Source organism: Plutella xylostella, chromosome 7 (assembly GCF_932276165.1).
Source record: "Plutella xylostella chromosome 7, ilPluXylo3.1, whole genome shotgun sequence".
Taxonomy (NCBI): domain Eukaryota; kingdom Metazoa; phylum Arthropoda; class Insecta; order Lepidoptera; family Plutellidae; genus Plutella; species Plutella xylostella.
In genome coordinates this window covers 5,302,842-5,315,284 of record NC_063987.1, presented here as the reverse complement: position 1 = coordinate 5,315,284, position 12,443 = coordinate 5,302,842, and the positions used below count along the sequence as shown (strand labels likewise).

The 12,443-nt window shown below is 38.2% G+C and overlaps 1 protein-coding gene across 2 annotated transcripts in view; it reads left to right on the top strand.

Annotated features, from left to right (window-relative positions):
- The window catches only part of LOC105398335 (DE-cadherin), a 188,771-nt gene that overhangs the window by 173,092 nt on the left and 3,236 nt on the right, over window positions 1–12,443 (top strand). For both annotated transcript variants that reach the window (XM_038106731.2, XM_038106729.2), the window contains 5 exons: window positions 6,745–6,969; window positions 9,078–9,208; window positions 10,608–10,743; window positions 11,204–11,392; window positions 11,846–12,004. In XM_038106731.2, coding sequence (XP_037962659.2) covers window positions 6,745–6,969; window positions 9,078–9,208; window positions 10,608–10,743; window positions 11,204–11,392; window positions 11,846–12,004 — 840 coding nt within the window. The remainder of the gene's footprint in view (window positions 1–6,744; window positions 6,970–9,077; window positions 9,209–10,607; window positions 10,744–11,203; window positions 11,393–11,845; window positions 12,005–12,443) is intronic.

The window sequence follows — 12,443 nt, the reverse complement described above, 5'->3', positions numbered from 1 at the left end:
TAGAAGAACTATGGCCTCGCTGCGCTCGGCACTTACACTGTGGTAAAGTTGATTTACATTTTGTATATTTTTAGGGAAATTTTGTATTTTTTTCCTATAAGTGGGGAGTTTTTATTTTAAAAAAAATTCTTTGTATTTATCTTCACAAATGCGCCATATACCACAAATCTCTCTGACCACTTCAAAGGGGTGAAATTGCTAATGTTGGTAATTTTTTCTACGTTTTTAGGGAAATTTTGATTTTTTCCCTACAAAAGGTGAGTTTTTATTAAAAATAATTATTGTTTGCATTTAACTACACAAACACGCTATACATTCGAAACCCCTCAGACCATCTCAAAGTGATAAAATTGCATATTTATGTAAATTTTCCCATTTTTTTAGGGAAATTTATTTTTTTTCCCTTTAAGTGGGGAGTTTTTTTTTTAAATTAAAAATTTACGCATTTAACTACACAAACGCGCTATACATTCGAATCTCCTCAGACCATCACAAAACGACAAAATTGCATATTTATGTAAATTTTCCCATGTTTTTAGAGACATTTTGTTTTTTTTCTATAAGTGGGGAGTTTTTTTTATTATTAATTAAAAATCTATGCATTTAACTACACAAACGCGCCATACATTCGAATCTCCTCAGACCATCACAAAACGATAAAATTGCATATTTATGTATAATTTCTCATGTTTTTAGGGAAATTTTGTTTTTTTCCCTAAAAATGGGGAGTTTTTATTTCATAAAAAAACTAAATGCATCCATTTACACAAACGCGCTCTACAAGTCAAAATTGTCAGACCACTCAATACAGGTGAAATAGCCTTAAAACATGTAAAATTTCTCTTTTACAAAATGGCTGCCACTTCATCCGCCATTTAGATTTTTGCAGTTTTCGGAATTTTCCTATTAATTCCACCATATATCCAACCATGTACAAAGAAAATCATCACCCCACCTCCTCCTCTTCTGGGAGATCAATTCACCTCAACTTGAATCGACGTCGAACTTTTTCAAAAATATAATCTCCCGTATTTCTCAGGGTTGCCAGCCGAAAGTAATAAAAATAGTCAAATGTCATTAGTATGAGCCTTTCTGACTAAACTGCATCATTTTTTAAAATCCAAAACGGTTATTTCTATTTTTCAGGTTTTTGGGGAAAATCTAAAAATTTTCCCTAAAAATGGGGAAATTTTATTTAACTGGTATAGTCTACCCAACAAACTACACAAATGCGCTTTACAAGACAAATCTCTCCAACCACTCTAAACATGTGAAACAACCAATCAAAAATCGTGAAAAAAAGTCACTTTTACAAAATGGCCGCCAAAGCAGTCCGCCATTTTGTTTTTTCAATTTTTCGGAATTTTCCCATAAACTGCACCATACAACAGACCGTGTCCAAAAAAAATCATCACCCCACCTGCCTCCCTTCTGAGAGATCAATTCACCTCAAGTTGGGTCGACGTAAAAAAATCCGAAAAAATATAATCTCGCCTATCGCGCAGGGTTGCCAGTCGAAAGTAATAAAAATGGTCAAATGTCATTAGTACAGGTCTTTCCGACAAAACTGCATCAAATTTTAAAATCAAAAGTGGCCATTTCTACTTTTCATGTTTTTGGGAAAAATCTCAAAATTTACCCAAAAAATGGGGAAAATTCTTTCACATGGCAACTCTACTCGTCAAACTACACAACCGCCCCATACAAGTCAAACCTGTCAAATGCCTCGAACACAATAAAAAAATGCTTTGAAAATCCCCGAAAAAACACGTTTTTATAAAAAAATCTCCCCTCCCCCCGCAATAAAAAAAAAAAACATTTTTTGGAATTTTCCCATAAATTTCATCATGTTCCCCACCGTTTAGAAAAAACAGCATCCCCCCACCTCCCCCCCTTCCGGGAGATCAATTCACCTCAAGTCGGGTCTGACACGCCCTAAACTTTACCTCACTACAACTCGGCCGCCATTTTGTTTTTTTATTTTTTTATATTTTTTTTATAATCTGTCAGACATTCTTAATACACCCTCGAAATATAAAAAAATGTATGGTCACCAAAATGGAGGGACAAAAAAAAATTTTTTTTTTTACAACTTTTTTTAAAAAGTCGAGGTTTTTCTCTACTCACCCGAGCACCCTGTACATTTCCTTAAAACATTTTTATATCAAAAAATGGCTCCTTCTGGGAGAACAATCATGTCAATGAGTCAGTCAGTGGTAATCCAGCTTTATATATTATAACTAGAGGTTGCGTTGTGGCGCGGGCTGCAAGCAGCCGCGCGAGGCTGTGATGCCTTTGGTTCGGTTTCAGCAGGGTATTGACTTCAACATATCGTAGCAAATCTCTCTTGCGTTTTGTTACGCCTTAAAAACTGTTTTCACTATGAATGTCTTTATTAAAGGGGTACGATGATTTTGTTTCAGGTGAGATACAGTTTTCAGTATGAATTTCGGTTTCAGCAGGGTATTGACTTGACCATACCGTAGCAAGTCTTTGTTGTGTTTTGTTTTGGACAAAAAAAACTGTTTTCAGTATGAATTTTCGTTATAAAAGGGGTACTAATGATTTTATTTCAGGGGGGTTACAGTTTTCAGTATGAATTTCGGTTTCAGCAGGGTATTGACTTGAATATACCGTAGCAAATCTTTCTTCCGTTTTGTTATGACTTAAAAACTGTTTTCACTATGATTTTCATTATAACAGGCGTACTGATGATTTTGTTTTAGGTGGGATACGGTTTTCAGTATGAATTTTGGTGAGATACGGCTATTCACTTGACTGTAACGTATCGAATATTTTATGGGGTTTAGTTTTCCCTTGAAATCTAATTTTTGTATGAAATTTGGTAACAGATGGGTATTGACTTTGCCATAACACACTGACGGGCAATGAAAAGGTTCCACTGAGAAAAGCGAAACGGAAAAATCTAGCTTAATGCCGACTTCTGCAACATGACGTACATTTAACAGAGCGTCAGGATATTACCAACGAAAAACGGTAATATTTTGTTCCAATTTTAAATTAAATCTTTGTGAAAATTGGGGTAGTAGTCGGCATTTTGTGAGTGGAACTTTTTCATTGCCCGGGAGTGTACAACAGATATTTCTAGAATTGGGCTTTACATAAAAAAATACTCCACAGGAATGTTCATATTTGCCGTGAAAACTATTTTCATTATGAATTACGGGTTGTCTCACACAAATACGGTAGAGAAACTGATCTATATGGTAATTTTTTGGTTTCGTAAACTTTACCTAGTAGCGAGCCGACATCGTTTTGTGTACAAATATTGGGTTCTTTAACACCTCATAAATCTGAGTCACCTCCATTCGCGCGTTTTTCTAGCGTCTCGATTATTAGTTTACTCTGTCCTGAAAAAAAACTTTTTCATAGAAATGAATTTTACAGGCTTTTTTTATTCATTAATTTCTTATGTGGGTTTGCTGTTTAAGACAAAGTAAGTAGGATAAAGTGCGTTTTTTAACATAATAGAACTATGCTTTTCTTAAATTTAATTCATAATTGGTTGCACACGTATGGAACTATAAACGCTGCCAAACTTACACTTTGTCTTTCTTTTTTATTCATTCAAGTTATTTCTTAGCCACAATCGGCTCTCAGGTTATATAGTTGTGTTGACGAGGGTTTGAGTAGTGAAGCCTCGCTTCGCTCGGCTCTCCAGGGTTTGCAGTATGGTGGTTCGCATTGATTTGCCTCGCTTCGCTCGGCTCCTCTTTTACGGTTAGGTTATACTTAAGCTGTATTGCCTCGCTTCGCTCGGCTCTTCAGTGGTTGTGGTATGATGTTTTGAAATGTTTTGCCTCGCTGCGCTCGGCTCTCCAGTTAAACAGGCAGTTGGTGATTAAAGTAGTATAGCCTCGCTTCGCAGGGCTCCTCTCCAGTCTCGGAATGATAGTTTCGGTTGATTTGCCTCGCTTCGCTCGGCTCTTCGGGTTTTCGGATGTTGGTTTCAGTAGTTTTGCCTCGCTCCGCTCGGCTCTCTAGGTTTTGGATTGATGGTTTTGGTTGCTTTGCCTCGCTTCGCTCGGCTTTCCACTTCTTAAAAGGGACTTTTCCCGTAGTTTTTCTTTATTGATATTGATAATTATGATACGTAATGCCTCGCTTCGCTCGGATTTCTTTCCTTAATGGCAGGGTTACTTGTCGGATGCCTCGCTGCGCTCGGCTGGTTTTATTTTGGTATAGCTTGTAGAAGGACTATGGCCTCGCTACGCTCGGCACTTACACTGTGGTAAAGTTGATTTACATTTTGTATATTTTTTAGGAAAATATTTTTTTTTTCTTCTAAAAGTGGGGAGTTTTTATTTTAAAAAATATTTTTTGTATTTATCTTCACAAACGCGCCATATACCACAAATCTGTCTGACCACTTCAAAGGGGTAAAATTGCTAATGTTGGTATTTTTTATACGTTTTTAGGGAAATTTAGATTTTTTTCCCCATAAGTGGGGAGTTTTTATTTTAAATTAAAATTGTATGCATTTAACTACACAAACACGCTATACATTTGAAACCCCTCAGACCATCTCAAAGTGATAAAATTGCATATTTATGTAAATTTTCGCATGTTTTTAGGGAAATTTTGATTATTTTCCCCATAAGTGGGGAGTTTTTATTTTAAATTAAAATTGTATGCATTTAACTACACAAACGCGCCATACATTCGAATCTCCTCAGACCATCACAAAACGACAAAATTGCATATTTATGTAAATTTTACTATGTTTTTAGAGAAATTTTGTTTTTTTTCATTTAAGTGGGGAGTTTTTATTATTAATTTAAAATCTATGCATTTAACTACACAAACCCGCCATACATTCGAATCCCCTCAGACCATCACAAAACGATAAAATTGCATATTTATGTCAAATTTCCCATGTTTTTAGGGAAATTTTGTTTTTTTCCCTAAAAATGGGGAGTTTTTATTTCATAAGAAAACTAAATGCATCCACCTACACAAACGCGCTCTACAAGTCATAACTGTCAGACCACTCAATACAGGTGAAATAGCCTTAAAACATGTAAAATTTCTCTTTTACAAAATGGCTGCCACTTCATCCGCCATTTTGATTTTTGCAGTTTTCGGAATTTTCCCATGAATTTCACCATATATCCAACCATGTACAAAGAAAAACATCACCCCACCTCCCCCCCTTCTGGGAGATCAATTCACCTCAACTTGAATCGACGTCGAACTTTTTCAAAAATATAATCTCCCGTATTTCTCAGGGTTGCCAGCCGAAAGTGATAAAAATAATCAAATGTCATTAGTGTGAGCCTTTCTGACTAAACTGCATCATTTTTTAAAATCCAAAATGCTTATTTCTATTTTTTATGTTTTTGGGGAAAATCTCTAAATTTTCCCTAAAAATGGGGAAATTTTATTTAACTGGTATAGTCTACCCTACAAACTGCACAAATGCGCTATACAAGACAAATCTCCCCAACCACTCTAAACATGTGAAACAACCAATCAAAAATCGCGAAAAAAAGTCACTTTTACAAGATGGCCGCCAAAGCAGTCCGCCATTTTGTTTTTTCAACTTTTCGGAATTTTCCCATAAACTGCACCATACCTCAGACCGTGTCCAAAAAAAATCATCACCCCACCTGCCTCCCTTCTGGGAGATCAATTCACCTCAAGTTGGGTCGACGTAAAAAAATCCGAAAAAATATAATCTCGCCTATCGCTCAGGGTTGCCAGTCGAAAGTAATAAAAATGGTCAAATGTCATTAGTACGGGTCTTTCCGACAAAACTGCATCAAATTTTAAAATCAAAAGTGGCCATTTCTACTTTTCATGTTTTTGGGGAAAATCTCGAAATTTACCCTAAAAATGGGGAAAATTCTTTCACATGGCAACTCTACTCGCCAAACTGCACAACCGCTCCATACAAGTCAAACGTGTCAAATGCCCCCAACACAATAAAAAAATGCTTTGAAAATCCCCGAAAAAACACGTTTTTATAAAAAAATCTCCTCTCCCCCCGCAATAAAAAAAAAATCATTTTTTGGAATTTTCCCCTAAATTTCATCATGTGCCCCACCGTTTACAAAAAACAGCATCCCCCCACCTCCCCCCCTTCCGGGAGATCAATTCACCTCAAGTCGGGTCTGACACGCCCTAAACTTTACCTCACTGCAACTCGGCCGCCATTTTGTTTTTTTATTTTTTTAATTTTTTTTTATAATCTGTCAGACACTCTTAATACACCCTCGAAATATGAAAAAATGTATGGTCACCAAAAAAGAGGAGCAAAAAAAATTTTTTTTTTTTACAACTTTTTTTAAAATTTCGGATTTTTTCTCTACTCACTTGAGCACCCTGTACATTTCCCTAAAACATTTTCATATCAAAAAATGGCTCCTTCTGGGAGAACAATCATGTCAATGAATCAGTCAGTGGTAATCCAGCTATATATATTATAATATCATCCAGTTACTACCACTACTTGTCTAAGGTAGTTAATGGATCGTCGTTCCACGCTAAGTTTACTCGACTCTAAACATACGAAAAAGATCGGTGCAAAAGAAACGTCTCGCCATATAAGATCCCTCTTCTGCCATTGAGCTCTTATTTTGCATTAGTTCGTTTAGAAGATGATGAGAGTGACCTTATATACTTAAAACGGTTTGACACTAAACAAAATGCCTGTTTTTGTACTATATCCAGTACATAATTATATCGTTAAACTAAGACTCTAACCACCTCTTTTGCCCACAGACTTCATGTCCCTGGAGTTGGCAGACGGCTACCCAGTCCTGCTAGTGAACTACGGCTCAGGGACCACTCGGCTCAACAACAGCGTCGTCTATGTAGCTGACGGGAAGCCGCATCTCATAGAGATAGTGCTCATGAGGAGCTCCATCGAGATGTTTGTGGATCGCTGCAAGCTGTCTACGTGCATGAGTCTGGCCGCGCCCACTGGGACTACGCAGATTTTGAATGGTAAGTTTTAATACTTTTAAGTTTTTTTTGTCATATTGAATTTCGACAATTAATTATTTCGACACAGTCTTATCTTCGAATGACAGTACGACGACTCACTGCTTCTACAGAACCTATATTCGACATCCGTCTATTTTTGTCTAATTTTTGTAGTCATTTTGTTCTGATGAAAACATAGAACAATGCGGACTCATGTGACCAATAATACCCAATGGATAAAAATAACTAGGTATGTAAATAGATAGATTTCAATTTAACATTTCTTTTCAAGTTATATTAACCTGAATATTATTAAATGAAAAAACCTAGGTACTTGAAACGTTTACTATACATAACAATATGAAAAGAGAATTCGTAATAACAGGCAGCCGTCTATTTAATCACACTGGAGGTACCTATATCGGGAATGTTGAGGCTAATAGTTGGGCAGTGGCGGCTCGCCGTAACTTACTGAAAGTGGGCCACTGACGTATACTTTCAACATTCAACTATTGCGATACTTAGACCGAATAGTTTTCACTACAAGAGAACGGAGCTATGGGTTGTCGTGTCGAGCGTTCTAGAGTTTTGATTGCCTATAATTATAGGTATCGATGGTTAAGTAAATATCATAATTTAAGGTGGCATGTAACAGATCGATTAAAAGAAATAGCTGTTTTTTAAATATTGATCCTAAAATAGGATTCGGTACATATATATTTTTTTAATACCGCTATCGAATGACAAGGACTTTGGTTCAATAAGAAAAAGACTATTATTGTCCTTGTTATATAAAAAAACGACGAGACGACCGAATGGCGTAGTGTTTAGTGACCTGACTACTGAGCCGATGGTCCCGGGTTCGATTCCCGGCTGGGGCAGATATTTGTTTTCGGGTCTTGGATGTGCCCGTAAAATGGCAATAGGCCCGCCCCCTATTACATTGAGACTAACATAACACTCTGGCGAAAAGTGGGTGCAGCAATGCACCTCTGCCTACCCCGCAAGGGAGTACATTAGTACAAGGCGTGAGTGCGTGTTTTTTTTTTTTTTTTTTTTATAAAAAAAATGCGTATGGTAATGACGCACAATTTTGATAAAATCACCACCAGACATTTTAGTAAGAGTTATTTCGTTTTAACAAGAGTTTATGTGGCATAAAACAAAACTTATAAAAAAAGAATAATAAAACCAGCGACTAAACCTACTTCGTGTTAAATTAACCTAGCAGATAAGTTATACAGAAGTTTTCATAACTTGCCTGAAAATGGCTGAATATTTTTTGTTACATTATAATTTTAGATGTTTTCGTTTCGTGAGAAATTTCTTGCTTCTTCTGTGTTATTCTTTCGTTTGAGTTTTTTTCCCATTTATTGTGTTGGTTTAGTTGTAAATCTAGAGATAAATGGCTAATAAAACTTTTACACGGGTTTATTAAATTTATAACGAATTTATGATAGTTATTTCATATAAATTTTATACAAGACAAGAATCCTTTATAACCGTGATATTTTACTGTAGCTGAGGTCGTAAGTATAGTAGTATAAAACTTTAAATATACCGTGATTTTCACTTAATATATACTAGTATTTCTTTAAAACTTAATTTAAATTCCTAAGATATGTACGTGCTTCAGTACAGTACAATTATCACAAATTATTTATGAAAACTTTCATCGTTACTTATGCAGATTAGATTTTTCAACTCAAAGCGACGACGTGCCTAGAAAATGTAAAGTTTTTAATCACCCTGTGTGTTTTAATTGGGAAACAAAATAACTATTTCTGTCCTTAAGTAACTAAAAAAAAATGTATTTAAAGTTGTCGTTACTACTGTTCAAAATGATTTATTTTAAGTTGTATTGTGTATGTTAATACAAAACTTATGATATTTTGCGTGGTGCAGTATTCAGACACATAGTGTTATTATTATATTTTATCTACTTAAATAAAAACAGTCGTCATAATTTGACATAAACATAATAATAAAACATGAGTATGCCTGTATGTACCAAAAAGTTTTCTCGAAATTATGAACTTTGCCACTATCTCAACTTCCTCTTTCAGGTATTAACTTCGCTTTAGTCACAATAACATGTCTTTACAATAACCATACTCTATTACCAACAGTGAACGGACCACTCCAAGTGGGAGGCTCCAGCATAGACCTCCACCACTTGGCCAGGGCATACGGCTGGCGACACGCACCCACCACTCAAAACTTCGTCGGATGTATCAGCAACTTCACTTATAACTCTTATGTAAGTATCCTTGTATTTTGTTCTTAGCGTGTTAGTGACAAGTTGGTGGAGACTTGGAGAGTTACCGTGGTGAAAAGATTAGCCGGTCAGAATAGCATCAGTATCAGTCGCTGACTGCCTTTTGTGCGTCGGACGTATTTATGCTTTGTTGATACTACCCGAAGACATCCCCAAATTACTACCTCTAATCTTTCTAAGGGCCTCTACACACCAAAGCCGCTGACCCGGCGGCTCAGGCCGCCGGATCAACCCGCCGGCCTCATTTTGTACAATCATGCCTCATTTTGTACTATGTTAACCCGCCGGCACTAGGCCGCCGGGCTATGCCGCCGGGTCAGCGGCTTTGGTGTGTAGAGGCCCTTTGGTGTGTAGAGGCCTTAAGGCTTTCCTCATCTAACCACCTCTTTTCAATCATCGTGATTGTGACAGCTTTACTGACTTTTAAGGGCTTTATTTAAATCTGAACCTGCAACCTGCCCGCTCACTGAAAGCTTAGTCTAGACTACTCTATAGACACACCCTAAGTCGCCCGAAATAGAATCATGGCAGACTAAATCATATTTTATTAAAGTCACGAAATATGAAATCTTAGCTAGCCATTTCACAGACAGCATACTGGAGTTTCAGTCGAATTTCGTCGTCAAATATTTAATATATTTCTCAAACTCCGCATAATCCTCTTAAAAGCGGCCACAGCTAACTTTTTATGGTCCCTTTGCAACATCAATTTAGCAAGATTAGAGCACATGCATCGGCACCAACAATGTTGATACAATGCCTCTGTATTGTCATACGAAAATAGCTTTTAACGCTTTATGTTTAAGGCTTCGCTATACGTGTTTATGGTTGGAAAACTTTATACAAAGTAGAAGAATATCATACGTTAGTAATAGTGTGTTTATGTGTTTTATATGGTTTATTCATGGCTACGTGCGTTGGCCGCGGCATGTTATTAGAAGATTAGAAAAAGTTATGTGCTCCACTTCTATTAAACCACTCGACGATTAAATAACAAAGTTACTTACATTGAATAAAGTTCGCGTTTCAGTACTGAACTAACTGCAGGTTGCACAAGTGAAAACGTCAAGCTAAGAAATTTAGTATGACATGCAATGCTATGAAATGCTAAAGATGTATTGATAGATAGTACAATAATAATATGTCCGCAAACCTCCCCCAAACACATTACACTATAGTACCTATACTCGCGGGATGTCATGTGAGATTTCCATAAAAAAATCCAGGTTGTCAGATTACTCCACTCCATACCAAATTTAACAAAAAAATGGTCTATCCTTTTTCCTGTAACAAACATCCATCTATACTTACTTACAAACTTGCACGTTTTCATTGCTCGCTCGTATTACTGCCTAGCTCTACAGTAACATACCTTCCTCAGATGTACAACCTAGGCCAGCCGTCGGTAATGCGCGGGGCGGACCCCGGCTGCCAGCGCAGCATGTTCACGGCGGTCACCTTCGGCATCGACACCAACTTCCTCGTCGCCATCTTGGTGTGCATCGCTATATTAGTCAGTGAGTATCTGGGATTGTTCAGTTTTTTAATTTTTTTCATTGGAGACTGGTTTGTTAAATTTTCTTTTTTTATTGAGACCGATTTGTGGTTGAGGTTTGTGATGCCGGCTGGATACCGAAGATCCCACGTGTGTCGTCATCAGAATAATAGTGCATGCGATTAACGCGTTTAATGCGTATTCTACCGATCCCGACGCCGTGTTTAATGCAAGTCGGGAATACAATGACGTTTATCCACATCGATAACGGGCCCATGCAATGGGGACAGATGTCTGTTTGTAAGATATTCAATGTTCACATGTGAAGAGAAATTGAAAAACAATATTGGAGGCAGTGCACAAAATATACATTTATAGATACCCTACAGCCCTCAGAAAAGTCTCACAACCTTATCCACAGACACTATCAACTGCCTGTGCTGTGAATTTACAAGTTTCTAACCTAAATTTTCTCCCCACAGTCCTCCTCCTAGCCGTGGTAGTCCACCGACGTCGGGCAGACGCGTGGGCGGAAAAGGAACTAGACGACATCCGAGAGAACATCATCGCCTACGAAGACGAGGGCGGCGGCGAGGGCGACGCGGGCTACGACCTGCACGTGCTGCGCCAGATGTACGACGCGCCGCCCACGGACCCGCTGCTCCAGCATGGTGAGTGGCACAAGGAACATCAGTACGAAGTCTGACATCCTTCAGGCATGGCCAAGGAACATGAGTACTTCTCTAACGAGAAGGGCATCTCATCATTTACGGTTTTTTCAATAGGGTTTCAGGATTATAACGTAATTAACGTTAAAACCCCGATATTCAACGCTAAAAGTAGCATTTTTTTCACGGCTAGCTGGTATGATAAAATATGGAAGAACACTCGGATAACAATAGGTAGGTACCTATGACGCAAAAAAAGCAAATCGAAAATCGGTTCAGCCGTTTAGGAGCTACGCTACCACAGATACATACAAAGACACGTTAAACTTATAGCCAATTTAGCAATGAGCCTCCCTTTGTACCGAGTTTTTCTTTTAAATGTGTAACCTGTGCTCTATTATCTTTGCTTGTGTAAGTGTACAAAGAAGCGTTTACTAACCAACTTCCCTCCCCCAGGCCTCGGCGCCGCGCCCGCCCCGGACATATCCGGGTTCCTGGACGACAAGAAGTCCGTGCTGGACCGCGACCCGGACACCAACCCGTACGACGACGTGCGCCACTACGCGTATGAGGGAGACGGCAATACCAGCGGCTCGCTGTCTTCGCTGGCTAGCTGTGAGTACTTCTTTTAGTTACCTGCTTTTCCGACCAGCATTTATGGTAAATGTTTCTGGACGCTTCCGTGCTTCGGATGGCTCGCTAAGCCGTGGAACCTGGTTGCTGATTCGGCAGTAGTCGTAAAGCCTAGGCTAGCCTCCTGGCCTTCGGGCAAGTTAAAAACATCTGCCAGTCCGGTTGCCCACTTACCCGGCAACTCTCTCGGAACTAACTTGCTTGTGTTGGGGTCCACCATCCGCACTAGGCCAGCGTGGTGGACTAGCCCTAAAACCCTTCATTAATTGGAATCAGATCCGTGCCCCAGCAGTGGGAAAGTGATGGGTTATGATGATGAAATATCATTTTTGTACGAAATAAGAAACCTCACCCTTTTATATTCCTATTCATGTAAAACCCCCCAAGCAAGCGTATCCTCCAGACTTATACTAAGACCCTA